This window comes from Brassica oleracea, chromosome C2, assembly GCF_000695525.1.
Source record: "Brassica oleracea var. oleracea cultivar TO1000 chromosome C2, BOL, whole genome shotgun sequence".
NCBI lineage: Eukaryota > Viridiplantae > Streptophyta > Magnoliopsida > Brassicales > Brassicaceae > Brassica > Brassica oleracea.
In genome coordinates this window covers 766,856-786,839 of record NC_027749.1, presented here as the reverse complement: position 1 = coordinate 786,839, position 19,984 = coordinate 766,856, and the positions used below count along the sequence as shown (strand labels likewise).

The following is a 19,984-nucleotide window of genomic DNA, read 5'->3' as shown; positions in this document are numbered from 1 at the left end:
GTAAAATTCGAAAGAAAAGGTGTATTCTAAAATATAACAATAGCCAGTTCTGTACATAATGTATATACTAGATGATAAAATTTTATATAATCTTATCACATGAAAAATATTAAAACACATTATATTCAGTACAATATAAAACATAAAAGTAAGTCATATACTAATATTCAAATTATAAAAAAAAACTTATAGCACATAGAGAAAAATAATCGGCCAATGAGAAACTGTATTTTTGCTATGTCACCTCCTCTATTTGTTTTTACAAAATGATCATTTAACTTTTTATTTAAACAATTATAATCGAAAATATTTTTTAGTAAAATTTATTATTTATATAAATATAATTATATTTCTTATTTACATAATAGTTTGTAAAGAAATATTTAGTGTAAATAATATCATAATTTTATATAGGTTAGTTTTCAACTTTCACAAATAAAAAGTATTATTTAAAAACTTAGAAAATAATATATCAAAATATTCCTTTTTAGGAGAAAAATAAAAAAATACATCGAAGACAAAAATCTATTTCTATTATGAAATTCCTCTGTTTTAAAGAAAAAAATAGAGGAATAAATTGGAGATGGTCTAAGGAATGACCGACGTAAATGATTGACGTAGAGATTTCAGCTTTTCTGATTCTTACTATTATAATGTTTCAATATAATTTGAATATTCCTTTTGATTTATATTATAATGGTTTAAAAGTATTTTTTTCGTTTCACTATATAAACTGTTTTTATATTTCAACGTAACTTTATACTTATTGGATATTGTGTGGCCAATTAAATTATGTAAATTACTGCGTAATTTATTAAATTTATAAATTAAATGACAATTTTCTAAAGTAATAACTTTTAAATATTACATATTTTAATTAAAACTGATTACATTTTGAAACATATAGAATAATCTATAAACTAACTCTGTATAGATATGAGGACAAAATTATAAAGTGGTTTCACCTTGAATTTCTCTCATTTTGTTCATTCCTAATTGGAAGGAGATAATCAACATCTAATATTATGTTACTCTCGGTATATTAGAAATGGTCGAACCGTAAACCAATTAAGAATGATGTAGGAAATACATAAAGATGTATTTTCAGTTATCACAAATATAGAATCAATTGACAACAACTTAATTATGTCCAGCGTATGATAAAATAGAAGAGTTTCCATACCTTCTAATATTATAACATCTCACTATATTAGTGGCTAAATCAGTTTTCTCTAGCACAAATACTCACTCCATTCTTGGAGTGAATGCTTTTCTATCTGATGATATTAGTAGTTTGACTCCAAACAAAAAGAAACGGTCGAACTGTACATTGTAATTGGAGAAAGAAAACAAACAAAAATCAACCAAAGACTTTTAAGGTATATGAAACAAAAATTGAAAATAACAATTCTTTGCAATTAAAGAATAAAACAATAAAATTGTAAAAATATAAAATAAAACAAAAAGTATACACAGAAAAAAAGAATTAGTAAAATAAAATCATAATATAATTTCCATAATTGATAGTGTTCAGTTACACTAAAAAATCTAAATTTACAACATACACAGTTTTATTTACATCTTTAAACCTATTATCTAATTAAAATGATTCTAAAAAAGTGTCAGCATCAAGAGTTAGAAATTATACGATAAAATATAATACATAACGTTAAAAATACAATATCACTAACCACTAAAAAATCATGTTAATAGTAATAAAAATGAAATGACAACATATTTATTAAAATCATAGAACGGCACGCAACAAGTTGTTATTAAATATACAAACTACAAATTAAATTTGCTAAACGCAAACACACATAAAAATGAGACATCATATTCTGATATATTTAAATATATAATTTTAAATATATTATATTCTTGATAATTTTAAAATTACTTAAAAAGAAACTAAATTATAAAAAAATTAATATACAAATAAAACTAAAGCAATATTTTGTAACGTCAAAATAATAAATGAATAAAAAATATATTATGTTAATAAAATAGATTTTAGATTTTAAAGACTTCTAATTCATGTAATATTACAAAATTAAAAATTGTCTATTAAAATTAATATTTTACCATTAGATATATTAAAATAATATTCTAGATCGATATTCAATTGTTATTTTTCAACTATTACACGTAAAAAAATATTATTAAGTAAGCTTTTTTTTTGAAAAGGGAGTTTTATATTTTAAGTAGGTTATTGGAGTACTTTTTCATTTCGTGAATTTATTCGAGATGAGATTCCGATCTTTTAAACTAAGATAATTTATGTTCTATACATAATTATATTTTTTTTACATAACTCTAAAATTTTGGACTTGATTCTACATATTTTATTAGTTAATTGTGTTACATATAATAGAAATACTTACTTCAAATTAAAAATATAAAAAAATCAAATTTAAAAATTAGTTTTATATAATTTAATATACAAAAATTCACATACAAATAAAAATGATAAATGTAACAAATTTAAATATATTATCCGCACGTAATGCGGAGAAAGGATCTAGTAGTAATAAAAGATGTTAAGAACCATAAGGTGATCAATTGGGTTCATGACAAATTATTTAACCGAAATAATTACAGCCTTTGAAGAACAAAAAACGTAATTTTATATGTTAATACGGTCGAGGAAGTTAAATAGTATCCGCATAAACCTTTTAACATAGTCTCATGCATGCATTAGGAAAAGAAAAACCGACAGAGCTAAAAACTCAGATATATATATATATATATATTTTTTGAAACTGGAAAAAAACTCAGATATTGAGGAAAATCAAGTACAGAGAACAACTAATTTCCGTTGTTGTTCTTTGGGACTTCACATAAAATTATATTTTATTACCTAGTTGATTTTCTATTTTTCTCTTTTTGAACTTTAAAAACAAAAATTATATTCATCTTTGATCCGTTAGTTACTAAGATCGGTAATCAAGATAAAGGTCCCCACCTTCTTGGTGGATCTAAACTAACTGGTCACATTATTATCACTTGAGAAGTACTACTGTATATGGATGCTTTATTTAGGGTAAGATCTTACAGAATTCTAACTTCCCGGGATTGAATCTAATTGATTACCTTTTAATAGCTTAGACCACTCAAGAACATATGGAAAAGGAAGAAAACGAGAAACTTAAGTAAATTCATATTAAAATTTTACAATATAAAAAAAGTATTTCAAATGCTATTTAAAACTTAAAATTGCTCATAGGATATGATAATTTTAAGTTACTAGATTAAAGTAATATCATAAGAAGAAGTGAATGAGATGATTTTTCCCTATATCTCCTTTGTCACATTCCATTAATATTTTTTTTTTCAACATGAATGTTAAATTTATTCATAAAAAAAAACCCTTATTACATCATGTGTGAACCTCAGTTTTAACTTTCATATTTTCCTACAAACTTTAAACGACTACAAACTTGTTTAAAGACGAGTGCTAAACCAAAATTGAAGTCCACATTCCCACCCCTTCACATGCTTCCTTCTCAGTACACTCAGTTTATTTCTAACTCCCTTCTCTACCAACTTCATAACGGCAGCAATAGGCAACGCCTTCTCATTATGCCTTATCTTATTCCTCTCTCTCCATATAGCATGTATAGCTGCTTGAAAAGCATAGCGCAAGCAAAATCTCTTCTTTCTTTCCAGTAGCTCATCCATTAATATTTTCTTTTTATGTTTACCATTCACAGCCAATTTTTACTACATGTGCACAACTTGATTGTTCCTATATAAATAACAATGCGCACAACTTAAGTGTTCCTATGCAAATTTATTGTGTGTAGGAATTTTACCAGACATATATAGTAAAAAGTGGGAAGCAAGTTCCACAAGACTAACCCACTTATACATTGCACAGTCATTTACAAAAGTCACAAATAAATCAAAGAAAAAAACATTTTTTTTCCAATTAATTGATGGAAATCTGTGGACCTAAATACTAGTACTGATGAATCTAGTAAATTTAATATGCTAACAGAGTTTGGTGGATCTAAATAGTAATGATTTTGATATATTTTAAAATTGTTTGGCTGTGAAAATATACAATGTAGAATAACTTAAATATATACAGAAGAGTTACTTGCAGAACAGTTAATTATTTAATGGGATAGTTAGGAAACTTACAAAATGGATATTTCAAAGCCAAGGGAAGATGCAGAGTAATAAATTTCAATTGTTTTGCAAATTAGAAACTCCAAACATAGACACGATATAAGTATTATAAGTAATATTACACGCCCGGTAACCCACAATCGTTTGATTAGAAGTCGAACGCCTTATCCATTAGGCCACAGGCGCTTCGCTTGAGTTCTAAAGCAATTAAACAAAAATAGATAATAATAGAATTCTGATCTGATTTATCCATAATCAGTTTCTTTTCACATTCGCTTATTATGTCAAATGTTTATAATCAAAGGCTGAAAGTACACAATATATTCAAACAAATAAGAAAGCTTTTTACGAAGAAAAGAGAAGAATTCTGGAAATATATACTTGTTGAGAGCTTCATTTGCTATAAATGTCCACATATTTTATTTTGTCGATTAGCCACGCTAATAAAATATTTCATTCTAAAGATATGGAGATTGAGAATATTCCAATTGATAGATCTCCATATGCCTCTTTAGAAGCTCTTTGATTTGTCTTCAAGATCTCATGATTACTCAGAAGCAATTCGATCACTTCTTTGAGCTCTAGTTTAGTTGATACATTTGCTAGCGATAAGGGATTCGCTTGCTGCAGCCTTCATCATGTGAGATAAATGTCCAACAAGACAACCAGTATAAAAACATAACGTAAATATTGAGATAAAAGAGAGAGAGAGTGAATTATATACTATACGAGGCCTGGAGCCAGTGCCACCGCATGTGGAGGTGAATCAACGGTGATACGCCATAGGTTTACACCATGCACAATCTATGTGTGCACAAGCACTTCAAGCTCCATCACGACTCCGCCACCACCCACCCGCTGACGCCAGCTCTGCTCTATTTAATTAACGTACTAACGTAGACTACTTCTATGGAAGAAATTTCATGTGATATATAACTTCTTTGTGGTAAGAAAGCTCGTGTCACATATATTGTTACCTTTATCTTCTATTGCGTGGTTTTACCGGCTATGGTTCTTGTACCGGAAGTTTCCCTACCGAAATGGGGGAGCAGTTTTCATTCCTCCCATCATTACTTTGTTAAACGCCGGCGGTACACGTACACCTAGGTAAAAGAAAAAAAATGTTCCATAGAGTTTCTTGCGTCTCAAGTGGCCTCTCATTCGAGAATGTGATGTCTCTTCACAGAACAAAAGCTACCTTCATTGGTTTACACGAAGGATGAAGAGTTAACGAGTGGATTGTTACTGAGAAGCTTGGAGATCTTAAAGCTAATTCCGCAATAAAGACTAAAAAAGCTTCGTTTTACATTTGGAGATAGGTAAATACAAAGCAAAGTTCTTGCAGTTTTGTTTCATTCTAAAACAATTCATGTGGTGGAACTCGGTGTAGGAATGTATATATTCTCTGTCGGATGTTATGACGCGTTATTTGGGAAGAATCATTGTTATCTATACCTTTTCGCGCAAGCAATCACATTCTTCATCGCGGGGTTTGGGCAGATTGGGACGTTTGTGCCTAACTCTTGAAGGGAAAACTGAGTTTTCAAGTGACGAAATGCTCGAGAATAAAAAGTTTTTTGTTTGTTTGGCTGCTTTTAAAATTCTTGTTGGTGCGAATAGAGAAATAGATTTGATGATACGATTGTTACAGAAGATGGTGTGTAGTGTTGTTGAATATATGAATACTAAATTAAAGATCTGCGCCTTGCGTGGGATGAATATTATATATATAAATTATTTTATGTATTATATTTTTTAACATATTATGACATAATAAATATATATTTAATAATTAAAAATTCAGTAACTATTACTTATATAGTTAAATTGGTACGAACACATAAATAAATTTTATAATCTAAAAAAATATTTTGTCTATTTGATATGGTATATAATTAAATTTAAATGATAGCAGCATACATAGTATATTTTAATATTAATATCTATTAAATGATACTTTCTGCTCATATTTTTTTTTTGATCATTTGAATCTGTCATTGTAAAAACTTTAGATTACTGATAATAAAATTTCATTGTGGGATTAATAGTTTAAATAATTTATAATATTTAAACAAAAATAAAATGATATATATTTTTTTATCAAAATTTTTTTTGTTCAAAGTATATTTCAAAATTAGAATATCTATGTATTTTTATATGGCATATAGTTTAATTTTAAATGATATATATATATATATATATATATATATATATTTATATATCTTTTAATTTTAATACTTATTAAATGAGACTTTCGATTTATATGATTTTGTAATCATTTGTACCATGTCATAACAAAAATTTTAAACCATGGATCACAAAACTTGAATGTGAGACTTTTAACAGTTTTAGTAATTTATACTCGTTTTAAAAAATTCAAAATATAACATATACAGAAAAAAATCTAAATCTTTATTATATGATTAATATGGTTGTTTAATTTATTTTAATAGTTTAAAATTTAAAAAAATGTAATATAAGATACACTTATTTTTATCAAATCTTTATTATTCAAAATCATTAATTGTCATATATACTTTAGCCACATTCGGAAATTCCGTAATTTTATTTAAGGAAATAATGAAACACATTAATAATGTATTTATGGTTAGTTTAATAAAAAACTTAGTATATATTTTGATGGACCAACATATTTCTCTAAGAATTCTAGGAATCATTTTAGTGAAGATATGTGGTTACAAAAAAATATTGTAATGTTTCTCAATTAATATATAAGCTATTTATAGGCTTGTAGAAAAGAAGAACGTTGTGTTTTAAAGGGATTTTTTTTTTTAATTCCTCAAAGGCAATAGATCATCTATTACTTCTCATAAGAAAGTTTTTGTTTCCAATTTATTTGTATGAAATTATCAAACTGTACAAGTATGGACGTCAACTATATCATACAACCAATAGTATAACAAATCAAATTGTATGATATCATTTGCAACATAACTAAAACATGACTAAACTGTCAGAAAATATACAGTTTAATCTACATACAATTCCTTCATATTTCAAAAGTATATATTAGTGTAATTGGGATCTAAATCGCTCAACTGGACATTACAAATTCAAAACAAAAAGATTTGCAGGCTGTGAGGTTCGAACCCACGCGAACTTATGTGCAGAAGAACTTAAGTCTTCCCCCTTAACCACTCAGGCAAACCAGCAAGCTTATAAAATGTTATAATCTATTGCTTGAATCATGTTAAATCAATGTAAACCATCTAACTATGCTATTTCCTTTATTGGACCTTAGTGTTATCGACATTTATACCACTCAAAATTTTCTCTGGGCCTATTGGGCTGTATATTTGCAAAACAAATTATTAATTATTATTTTTGATATTGAAAACAGCTTGGAAAAAAAAAATTGTCACTATCGGAGGTAGAGACGGTTACGGATATTGGTAGGAATTTTTTGGACCCTAAGGAAGGAGGTCCACTGAAGCATCCAATAATGATCATTACAAATGATCATGATACTGTCGGTTATCTTGCTGATATATTAGAACGTGAATTTGGATTCACTATTATCACAACGTTTCCTAGTGGAATGCATAAAGTTTTTTATGTATCGATACTTATCTGAAGGTAAACACAGTTTTATAACTTTGAATTATTAGATCTTCATATATTTTAATGTTTTTTTCTTCTCATAATCATAGATGAGCTTTTGCGCTTGCTCAGATGAGTTTGAGGTGTCAAAATGGGTTAACCAACTCAAACAAACCCATATCCATATAAACCAAATCTTTTATGGATTATTGATAAACTCAATTCATTTAGTTGATGGTTTTGATTAATCCATAACTCTTTTAACTTAATAAGATTAATGGTTTTAATGAGTTGATTCATTTTTACATATTATCAATATTACAAATTAATTAAAATAAGTAGATAATTATGTAAATTTCCAAATAATAATATTATTAAAACTGTCTAAAATATGGTTAGGCAAATTTAGAAGTAACAACAATAAAACATAAAATTAAAACAGAGTATTTCAATCCACTTGAGCATTGTACAATGTACTTATATTTAGTTTATTTGTTTATTAATGTTATATATATATATATATATATATTATTGTAATGGTGATATATATATGATATATTAGTTACTAATATATTTCAAATTTCGAACTAAAATCATATTTATACATAAAGTTTATTTTATAATGATAGTGTAAAATTTATTAGCTAATACCATATTTAAAAAGTCTTTCCAAAAATTATAACGTTTTATAGGGAAATTTTACATATAATTAAATTGATGTCATGCCATCTTTTATTGAAATCCATGTCATTATTTTTTAGTGATAATAATGAATGTAAAAAAGACATTTATCAAAACCACTTATCAAATAATGAATAGGGGATTTACAAAGCTTCAAAGATTGATATTAAAAATGTTAGACTAAAACTCAGTGTTTTGTGCCATCAAGTTCCTTTTGCTCTCACTCTCTTCCCCAGACATTAACAGTCTCTCCCAGTCATCAGCTTCAAACTTCACAATCTCCCCTCCTGTTGACGAATCTTGAGGCTTAGGGTGCTTGATGAACTTCTTTCTTGCCTTTTCCAATCCAAGATCTCCTCCTCCTTTGATGTTCTGAAACAACTTAGCCAAGAGCACCAACATACAACATGATCGAAAAATGTCTTTTCAAGATTTCCAGGTACATAAAAAAGGACATGAAAATAAGAAGAGCTGGTTGATCCTTTCCTGATATTACTGAGAGCAGAGAAAGATTGAAGACAACAAAGATGCTTGCAAATGTCTTTTCAAGATTTCAGATGCATCAAAAGGACTTGAAAGGAGCAAAGAAGGTTTATTCTACTACTGAGGAAATCCATAAATTTTCTCTCTTCCAATCAGAAATGTCAAACAGAGAATTGTTGCCGAGAAAAAGAAAGATTTGAGCATGTGGAAGCTTATCTATTAAACACATGGTAAGAGAAGTAGAATCTGATTATGATTTAAGGTTGGAGGGAAGAGGAAGTCTCTGAGGAATGGGTGTTTGGTTATGCTTTGTGACAAGCCATTTCGACATTACTACATTAGCACCTTCTCAGAACAACTATAAACTTACAAGAGTGAAAATATTTTATTTTGACAGAATAACTTCCATCGTGCTTAATGTTTGTGCTAAATACGACTCTAATATGATTATAATTCAAATAAACTATCTGAACTTTTTAGAATGTGCCTAAATCTACATTGACTAACATAAGTTCAACTTAAACGATGTTGTTTGGTTAAATTAATTAATTTATTTGAATTATTATCACATTTCAGTCGTATTTAGCCCATATCAATATATTTGAATTATTATAACATTTCAGTCGTAGTAGTGAATATCACTTGTTTGGATTCAGGTTGGAAATTGTTTAGAAGGGAATAATCCTTTCCCCGATTACAAGATGCTGGGATTATGGTGTAGCAAATGATTTTGAAGAAAAACAACAATGCCCGAGTTTGTTGGCGGTTAAACAGAAGGAAGACAACAACAAGAAAAACCAAAGATTGCATGAATAAAAAGAGAAGTCATAAAATTACTACAAAAGAGTTTGAAGTTCAAAATACAAGTACAAATTTAAATATAGCAGAGCTTTTGATAAACAAAAACTTAAATACTGATAAATAAAATCTTAAATAAACATCCACGGGGCTACGAACAACAGAAGCTAGCTAGTCCCAACCGCTAAGGTGTTTCTTCGGCCACATCAGATGTTTCTTCGGCCGCATCGGCTTTATGCTTTTTGAGATAAGGTTCTACAGAGCTTCCCCAGCCTGATCCTCCATCTATTTGCCGTCCTGGACATTCAGAGCTTTTTTGTTTGTTCATGTTCAGAGAGCTAGGATCCAAGAGAAGTTTGCCATGCGTGTTAAGATTGGGTAATGGACTTCCCTGTCCAACTGTCTGCCCGATTGTCTAACCGCAAGTAACATTACTCCTCTCAACTGAATAATACAACACGCGGGGGACCCATTTCTCTGACGATAGTTTTAGTATTGATAAGAACTGAATAATTATTCCTTCATTTTATCAAGTATTGATACATTTAGCCATTTTGAGATTACATCTTTACATTAAATTTTACATTCGTTCACTATAATTAAATATTGATTTTTTTTTTTCAATTTCATGAAATACACATTATTTGACTAATTTACTAAATTAAAAAAAAATACCCTTTCAAAAGGCTAGTCAGAATCTAGTGCATTCCTAATCCTCCTCATTATCAGAATCTATATCATTGCTTCTAGGCGTTCATCCACCTAAAAGTTGTGCATTATCAAGCAGAGATTCTACACAAAACCTTACACAATTGTGAAGTAAAAAACACACTTGTGAAAATGAAGTGGATCAAAGAAGTCACTCACTGCATGGCACTCATATAATTTGAAGCTTCTTAGGTGTTTCTTCTTCTTCAGCGGCGGCATGGGCTTCATGCATTTTGGGGCTAGGAGGGTCTTCAAAAGCAAAATAGGATGCGCCTCTATCTATAAGCAATCCAGGCCACTGAGGGCTTTCGGGGTTGTTGATGTCCAGAGTCGGCGTGACAAAGAGAAAATCGTAATGCATGGCATCCAATCGTCGAAGCATATCGGTGTAGTAGCCGCGGGCACCTATGAACTGATCTGCGAACAGGACCAAACTAGCTTCATAACGCATGCCCCGAGGAGAGTCCCTTGCCCATAAAAACATGTCATTTAACATTCTGATACGTCTCGAGGCTTTATCCCCTGGAAAAAGGAAAAAAAAAAAATCAAATAAAATGCAAGTGAGAGTGAAAAAAAAAGAGAGGGGGAAATGATCACACCTCCGGGAAGAAAGTAGATTCTGGAAGCCCACGTCTTGTCACCACCCAGTAAGGCAGACCCTTTCTTGTCAGCATCATCAAGATAGGCCCAGATAGTAATATTATCACTAAAACACCTTTCAGCAAGAGCTGATGAGATAGAAAATGATCAGACCTCCGGGAAGAAAGTAGATTCTGGAAGCCCACGTCTTGTCACCACCCAGTAAGGCAGACCCTTTCTTGTCAGCATCATCATCAAGATAGGCCCAGACAGTAATATTATCACTAAAACACCTTTCAGCAAGAGCTGATGAGATAGAGTGGTAGATCGCATCAGGAGAGGAAGAAGGAGGGAAAGGGCAATCCACGGCGTCCCAGAAGACGGCTGTCCTAGGCCCTCTGACGGTTGGGATACGCTCTGAGATGCAATAAAGAGAGGTTAAATAAAATACCATTTATAATAAATTTTCAAAGATAGAAAAATCTAAAAACAATTTGGGGTCTTACCGGAGAAATCTACCATCTTGGAGACATCTTCTTTGATCTCTACATACTTTTCAAAGGAGATATCATACTCAGACGCATGAGAAGCATATAATTCTTTGAATCTAGGCTTTCCTCCACCTAAAAATCGAGCATTCTCAAGTAGAGAGTCTACACTAAAGAGAAAACTAAAGAGAAACTTTTCATCAGGGGGCGGCGGCTTTACTAGAAGAACATTGTGACGCCTCGATTTCAAACACTGCAGAACCCTATGTAACTCCCTTTTTGGTTTTGCAATTACAAAATAATTCACTGGTCCTGGTCCAATACACGTTGCGCGACGAATCATATACAAAGTGATATCGAGCACTTTGTAACCAAAAGCACAATAATACTCGCCTACAAACAGAGAAAGAAATCCGATTAGATATAATAATTTAAAATAGAAACAACGACGGGCGAGCAAAGGAGAGAGAGAGTGTTGTGACCTTGGCCTAAGAAGTCATCAGTTACTATTAGGGATGTTAACTACAGGGTTAGGACTCGGCCCTCTTTTGTTTATTATAAGCCCAGCCCTATTTTAACCCAACCCTATTTTGACCCTATTATAATCAAGAGTTAGGGCTGGTACCAGGGTTAACTCATTTAATTGAAAAAAATATTTCATTTATTTTTGTTCTTAAATTTTAAAGATAAAACTAGAAAAATTAAGATATCATATGATTCTTTCCTCCAATTTGTTGAGCATCAAAATCAAAAGTTTTCCTCCCAAAATCGCAAAATCGAGTTTTTGCTCCACAACTAAGAATAAAATTTTTCTGTCAAAAAAAAAATTGTGTTTTTTTCCGCCAAAACCTAATTTGAGTTTTTCCACCAAAACCACAAAATCAAGTTTTCCCGCCAAAACCGCAAAATCGAGTTTTCCCGCAAAAACCGCAAAAACCGCAAAATCGAGTTTTCCCGCCAAAAACCGCAAAATCGAGTTTTTCTGCCAAAACTAAAACAGCAATATCGAGTTTTAACTACAAAACCGGCAAATCGGGTTTTCCCGCCGAAACCGGCAAATCGGGTTTTTCCGCCGAAACCGGAAAATCGAGTTTTTCCGCCAAAAACCGCAAAATCGAGTTTTTCCGCCGAAACCGCAAAATCGAGTTTTTCTGCCAAAACTAAAACAACAATATCGAGTTTTCCCTACAAAACCGGCAAATCGAGTTTTCCCGCCAAAACCGTGAAATTGAGTTTTACGGGTTTTCCAGAAAAACTTAATTTTACGTTTTCACGGGAAAATTCGATTTTGAGGTTTTGGCGAAAAACTCGATTTTGATTTTTTGGCGGGAAAACTCGATTTCGGACATCTTCTTTGATCTCTACATACTTTTCAAAGGAGATATCATACTCAGACGCATGAGAAGCATATAATTCTTTGAATCTAGGCTTTCCTCCACCTAAAAATCGAGCATTCTCAAGTAGAGAGTCTACACTAAAGAGAAACTTTTCACCAGGGGGCGGCGGCTTTACTAGAAGAACATTGTGACGCCTCGATTTCAAACACTGCAGAACCCTATGTAACTCCCTTTTTGGTTTTGCAATTACAAAATAATTCACTGGTCCTGGTCCAATACACGTTGCGCGACGAATCATATACAAAGTGATATCGAGCACTTTGTAACCAAAAGCACAATAATACTCGCCTACAAACAGAGAAAGAAATCCGATTAGATATAATAATTTAAAATAGAAACGACGACGGGCGAGCAAAGGAGAGAGAGAGTGGTGTGACCTTGGCCTAAGAAGTCATTAGTTACTATGGCCTCGCAGTTGATTTGCTCAGAATACAGATACACGTCTATATACCCATTACGAAAGCCCATTACATGAAGAGCTTTTAAGATATCGCCAAAAACAGGATCAAGATCATCGGTAGGGATTGGGTAGTCATCTATGTTCCAGTACACGAGCGCGCACAAAGACATAAAAGCAAAAATTAGAAAAAAAAAAGAAACCATTACTTCCGCTATAATCGAATCAGATGAAATCTAACAAACAATTTTAGGAGGGTAAGAGATCTTACAGGCCTCAAAACCGATGGTATCGTCTTCGCCCATGGTTCTGCGGAGATGGCGATGAACTGGAGACCTTCTAGCTAGGGTTTAGATCTTGCTTTGAATGTTTTTCTTCAGGGACTATGAGTAGGCCTGGGAATTTAAATCAAAGTCCGCGGGCCCGCCCCATTTGACCCCCCGTGGGGCGGGTGCTGGTCGAACGTTATGAAAAAATCAAGTCGCGGGTGTGGATGCGGGTTAAGACTATTTTATGCGGGGCGGATGTGGGTTGGTGGATTTTGATTCGCGGATACTCGCCAATCCGCAAAATAAAAAAAAATAAAAAAAAAATCTTTTTTTTTGAAAAATACGATTTTTTTAGAAAAATAATTAATTTTTTAAAAAAATAATTAAATTTTTAAAAAATAATATAAAAAATTACTTATAAATATATTATTTTATAGAAAAACTAATTAAATAATTATTTTTTTAATTAAAAATATAACCCGCGGGTCCTGCGGGTTATCCTTAAAATAAAGCAGGGCGGGTGCGGGTATTAGTTTATTTCTTTGCGGGTTGAACGAGTCAAAATTTTAACTAAAAAAAAGAAACGATCCGCGGGTTGGCGGGTCGTGCGGAGCGGGTTGACCCGCGAACCCAGGCCTACCGATGAGAGATAGATGCCTTTACGGATGAGAGCGGGCATATTTTTTATAGCCCTTGGATCTCAAAAAAAAAAGAGGAAAATATCAAAGTGGGTTTGACATATTTTCAACCGTCCGATCTGTCCATTCTTTTCCCTTTTGCCCAAACATATGCATTCAGTCTCAGATGATCTAATCTGGCCATCACAGTTTAGTTTAGTTTAGTTTAAAAAGAAGAGCAAGGAATTTATCTCTTTTTTAGAATACTTCAAAAACTATAAAAGTAGCCACCACCAAAATCATACTCAAAAAAATATGTATACATATATATTAAAATATTTTCAATTTTCTTAAAGACTTCCTTAATGTTCTTTTATATAGATAATCTTGATTTGTGATTTGCTTTATACTTCACGTATATCTGATTTTCCGATTTGCTTTGTTTTAGGAAAAAAACGGATATCCAGAAAATTTATAGATATTTGCGAATATTCACGGATATATATTTAGGAGTCACCTTTGTTTATTTTGGTTGATGTTCTGAAATAACGCCTTCGAAACTAATGCAGCTAGTGAGCGCAAGGGATATGGCTCAAAAGACAGTAATAGGGAAGGAGAGGATAGTTTACAGCACAGAGAGAGATATGATTGAACAAGACTATGAGGCAGAGGAATGGGATGTCATTGCCTTGTGACATCCTATCAGATCTTCTTTCTACCAATACCCTTTAATGCAAGAACCCAACCAAACAAAGGTGACTCCTAAATCAATTTCGAATCATCAACTGTGATGGAAAATGAAGAAATCCTAAGAACCCAACAGTCACTCTGTTTAGAAGTAAATCTAATAATAATAAGTATTTTTTTAAAAGTAAAGTTATTGACCTTATGTAGAAGGATTCTGATTTTCACATGGCTTATCCTGGAGGCTCTTTTTAAAATTTTGACTAATATTGGCATCTCAATGTTAATGTGAGTTCTCTATACCAAGTCTTCTCTAGTCTTTTAATTGCTTGATGAAAGTGGAGATGTAAATATTCAGATGGCACACACCTCTGAGTTAAGAAAATCAAAAATCTAATGCCTGTCGTTTCCCATTGTAGGATCATATCTGCTGGAAGCCTCTTACAGATGTGGTTGTGGATACTCACCAACCAACATAACCACTTCTCAAAGGTCTTCAAAATGGTGATATTGCAACGAGCGCTATCAAGCAGGTCATCTTGTACTTCATAGAACTCTACTTCAACTTTGTGCATGGTTAATGTTTGGGGCTGTGCGCTATAGAAAATCTTCAAACATAGGAGTAACCGATCCAAAATGCAAGAACTTGATGAAGCCACCCGATTACTTAATGTCTTTCCCAACTCCTCAAGGACTTGTCAACCAAGAAGAGACATGGAATATGGGGTCTGGATACTAGCAACGACGATGCATGGGAAGAAACAATGGACAATAATGTCTCAGAGGTTGGTTATGTTGCAGGAACAACAAGTGGTGGTCGTTTGGCTGATGTTTCTTGGGAACAAATTGCTGCAAGAATTACAGAGACAGGATTTAATTGGCCAAGTTGTGATGATAATACGCCAATGGATTATCTTTTAAACCTTCCATTATTCAAATCTTAGTCCAAGACCCTCTTTTATCATCGGGTGAACTATTAATTGATTGATTGGTTGGTCATTTTGAATACATATATATAAATAATGAGTTATATTTTGCACTTCTTATTCAGAGTACACATGTCTCTGCACTATGATTTTAGTGGATGACACAACTATGACAACACGATTGAGCCTTATTCAAACATCCCAAAACTTGTTTACGAGTCCTATTCTAACGTTCAACCTTGACTTTTTGTGCATAAAAACAAGAAATCAACTGACCCTTTGACGTTTCATGATGATATGCTCAGTTTCCAAGTTCTCAAACTTGCAAATTCCCCCATCGTACCAACGACTAGTATGTTTCGGTTTTATACTAGGGGTGGGTATATCGGTTTAGTTTCGGATTCGGTTTGGGTTCGATTTGGTTTGGTTAATTTGGGTTTTATAAAACTCAATCCAATTAAAACCTAAGTAGCTTTGGTTTGGGTTCGGTTTGGGTTTAGTTTGGTTCGGTTTAGTTCGGTTTGGTTTAGATTTAGTTTGGTTTTCTTTAAAAATCAATGAAACAAAAAATAAGCTCGATGACAAAACTCCTAACCACGTCAAAGGAAGAAATACATAATAAGCAAAGAGCAGACTATTTGTAATTTAATTAGCGTAACAAAGACTTGTAAGCATTCAAAAAACCTATTAACTAAAAGGCTATTTGCATCAACCTTTTTGTTTTTATTGATCCTATAATAGCTGTTACATAATTTAGAGAATGAAAATTAGAGAAGATGAACGAAACGAGATGGCTACGATTTAGATGCTTATAATTTTTAGGTTTTGTTTCCAGTATAATCTTTAAGTATTAGGATTATTTGAATCATATTTGGATTTTTTTTTAAATATATGGAAGTTAAGAAAAAATGGAAAACAAAACTTTAACTAAAATTTACAATATGTTTACATATATATATATATTTATTTATAGATAAAAATATATTGGATTATTGGTTTGGTTCGGTTTGAACCTAAACCAAACCAAACCATTCGGGTTGAATAAAACATAAACCAATTGGGTTATGTAAAGAGCACGATTTGGTTTGGATCGGTTTAACTTCGGTTGGTTTGGTTTGGATCGGTTTGGTTTGAGTTTTTTGCCCACCCCTATTTTATACTATAGTTGTAATGAGATAAACGCAAAATGTTGACATGGCCGAGTTGGTCTAAGGCGCCAGATTAAGGTTCTGGTCCGAAAAGGCTTGGGTTTCAAAGCCAACTTTTGTTCTTAATGGTTCAACATATTTGGGCTTTTAATGGCCATATTATAATGACTTAAAGATTAACAATGGCTCTGAAGGTTAGGCCCATTTGACTACTTTATCATAGTTTATATATTTATAAAAAAAAGGTTTATATTTATGGTTTTACCATTTGAGTACTCTATATTTATATGGTTTTATGTTCTTGCTATTCTATTTTGCGTCTTTACCTTTATATTGTTTGTTTATCATGGTTTTACACTCTAGTCGAATATATGTTTTGGTACCTCTTCTTTCTATAGATAAATGTCTGAAGTTTACTTTCACAAATTAAGTTTAACTTTTTCCTTTCTAGTACAAAGAAAATAATATGCATGATCGATGAGAGGAATGTTAAAATAAGAAATTCATATAATGAGGTGATGATGTGTCTAGTCGGAGGTGGACAGAATTGAGAGACAATGGCAGCGAACGTATAATAGGGTTGTCATGAAAACAATTTTAATTGTCTAATGATGGGTAACGTTACAAGAAGTCTTTTACTATTCTGAAAACAATTACATTTCTTATAGATTTTTTAAAGTGTAAGTAAACACTGAACTTCTGGAAATTATGTGTTCTCTAAATTTCTAAATTCTTGTAATTGTTATCATCCTCAAAATGAAGAAAAAAAGGAAAAACATAAAGAAGATATAATAAAATATAAAGAAAACAAATCATGTTAATCTAGCTACGGTGGCAGAGGTTCAACGTTCGTTAAACAATACATTCCTAGCTCGAGCTCTAAGGTTTTGGATGATGAAGACGGATGGTCTCACCAACGGCGACTAAGACGTGGTGGCATTTTCCAAGCTACCAAAAGTTCTAACAAGATGAAGATTAATGGGAGAGTAGTACATGCCTTCATCGATTTGGAGACAACTACTATAGATAGCTAGTGCTAGTGCAACTAATCTTAGACCTAACATTGATGATGTACCAGAGAAGTATCACTGCTGTAACGTGACTATTTATGCACTATGGTGAAAGTTTGTATGAGGGAAATGTAATTGTTAAAAGGTATCACCGAATAAGAGCCATTTTTCAACCGTGTAGACCTTTTCAAGGTTAATTTCAATACATATGTTTTTAGTTTGCATTTTTATTGATTTAGCAAAAAATGCTGATTAAAATTATTGTTTATGATATGTGAAAACAGTGTGGATCCAAAAATATTTAGATAGAAATTTTCTTATAAGAATAAATATTTTATTTGAATTTTTTTTGTTTATGTGGTAGAATTACAAGGTCGATCACTTATTTATGAATACGAACATCAATAAAGAAATATATGTCTAATCTTTGATTCAATATTTTAAAATATTTAATCTCTTAGAACTAAAGATAATAGTTCTTAAAACAGTTTAAATGCATAGATAATATTTGATGAAAAATACTCGAATATGAAAAGAAAAGTAAAAACCTTTTTCTTTGAAAGCTAAGAGCATAGTTCAACTCTAATTTCCATTATCTTGATCACTCTTGCAAAAACCTTTGTCTCTGAAATAAGTTAAAGTCATGCTTCTATCATTTAATTTAATACCAAACCCTTGATTCTCATCCTAAGATCTTATACATCATACAAAAACTGCACAAGCTTTGTTCACTAAACAATTTTTCTCAAGTTATTTCATAAATACTTTCTTAACCACAAATTTATTAGCTACATCCATTGTTCTCATAATTTGTTTTGAGAAGAAAAGAAGAAGAACGCAATTGATAAAGCTAAAAGGTCAATACATATTTTTTCAGTTTATTGATTTGCAAAAACAAATTATTAATTATTATTTTTGATATGTGAAAACAGTTCGGAAAGAAAAATTGTCACTATTGGAGGTAGAGATGGTTACGGATATTGGTAGGCATCCTTTCCTCCCGATATCGAATCCCACCGACTCAGTAGCAGAAACATGTTGTGTGAAGGTGAACCAAGATCACTTAACTGTTATGATTTTATCGTAGATGATTACGGAAACAACTCAGGAAAAAAATCCAATTTAGTATTTTTCAGTTTCTTTTTTAGTTTTTAATTGTGTTATTATCTTCTTTTTTCAGTAAAAGTAATGAGAAATACTGATATCGCGGACATGAAAATAATCAGCGACGTAATCTTGAGAGCCCACAGAGAGCAGAAGCATATCTTGATTCTTGCCGGGGACAAGGACTATCTATATCTCATTAAGCAAATTAACACTTGGTACGGACATAGAATTTATGTTAGCGGTAAACAATGTGGCTGATGTACGACTTCTTAATGCACCATGCCGAGTTTTACGATGGAGTGCTATGGTTTATGGAGGAGCCCCTTTTGCCTGAGTGATAGGAAGCAGTGATGGAATGCTATGGTTTATGGAGGAGCCCCTTTTACGATGGAATGCTATGATTTATAATCTTTTTCTTAAATTTTAATGTTAATGACATCAATAACCAGTTTAACTTAAGCAGCTATTATCTTTTTTTCTATGTTTTATGAGGTTTAGACCCCTTTTGGCATCATAATTTTCTATTTTTTTACCAAAATTTCATGGCCTTTTCAAATATTATATTCTTTTGATCATAGCTTGCTTAAAACTAGAAAAGAGGCCTCTGAGATGATGCAGGTAGAGAGATATTCTCTGATTGGTAAACATGACTAAATTTAAAATTTAATAAGGGGAAAATATTTAACGAGTGAAGAGAAGAAGTCGATAGCTACTCTGGTTTGTTTGCCTCGAAGCTTACTGTCAAGTTTGGAGGAAACCTAAGTAGTATAATAGTTTCTCTCGTCTTATTAACTTAGCCAATAGACTTATTTATATAAATACATAACTTGTCTAGCAATTTCTTTACATAATTGAATAGGAAATCTAACTTATACACTAATGCTAACTTTCCTAATATTTACATGAAAATATATTCTAGGTAATCTCGTTAAACAAGAAAATGCTAGCTTGAGCTCTAAGACTTTGGTTGATGAAGACGGATTGTCTTACCAATGGG

The 19,984-nt window shown here is 31.6% G+C and overlaps 2 protein-coding genes across 2 annotated transcripts; both read right to left on the bottom strand.

Moving 5' to 3' along the window:
* Window positions 1–9,651: 9,651 nt before the first annotated feature.
* On the bottom strand, window positions 9,652–11,608 carry LOC106322737. Its single transcript, XM_013760859.1, has 5 exons — window positions 11,451–11,608; window positions 11,238–11,361; window positions 10,965–11,080; window positions 10,565–10,887; window positions 9,652–10,033 (listed from the first exon to the last, which is right to left on the bottom strand). Exons 1-5 carry the CDS (start codon window positions 11,464–11,466, stop codon window positions 9,842–9,844), a joined length of 771 nt encoding a protein of 256 aa, XP_013616313.1. The 5' UTR covers window positions 11,467–11,608; the 3' UTR covers window positions 9,652–9,841.
* Window positions 11,609–11,962: 354 nt separating this feature from the next.
* On the bottom strand, window positions 11,963–13,399 carry LOC106323125. Its single transcript, XM_013761291.1, has 3 exons — window positions 13,207–13,399; window positions 12,768–13,117; window positions 11,963–11,977 (listed from the first exon to the last, which is right to left on the bottom strand). Exons 1-3 carry the CDS (start codon window positions 13,397–13,399, stop codon window positions 11,963–11,965), a joined length of 558 nt encoding a protein of 185 aa, XP_013616745.1.
* Window positions 13,400–19,984: the final 6,585 nt, after the last annotated feature.

Bases quoted from the DNA above. Each gene is read 5' to 3' on its own strand.
- LOC106322737 (XM_013760859.1), bottom strand. The intron at 11,081-11,237 runs GTGTTTTAGTGA...TCTTGCTGAAAG, and splicing joins TCATCAGCTCTTGCTGAAAG to GTGTTTTAGTGATAATATTA. The intron at 10,888-10,964 runs GTGTGATCATTT...TCCTTTTTCCAG, and splicing joins AATCTACTTTCTTCCCGGAG to GGGATAAAGCCTCGAGACGT.
- LOC106323125 (XM_013761291.1), bottom strand. From the start codon at position 13,399: ATGTCTTTGTGCGCGCTCGTGTACTGGAACATAGATGACTACCCAATC. The intron at 13,118-13,206 runs GTCACACCACTC...CTCTGTTTGTAG, and splicing joins TAATGACTTCTTAGGCCAAG to GCGAGTATTATTGTGCTTTT.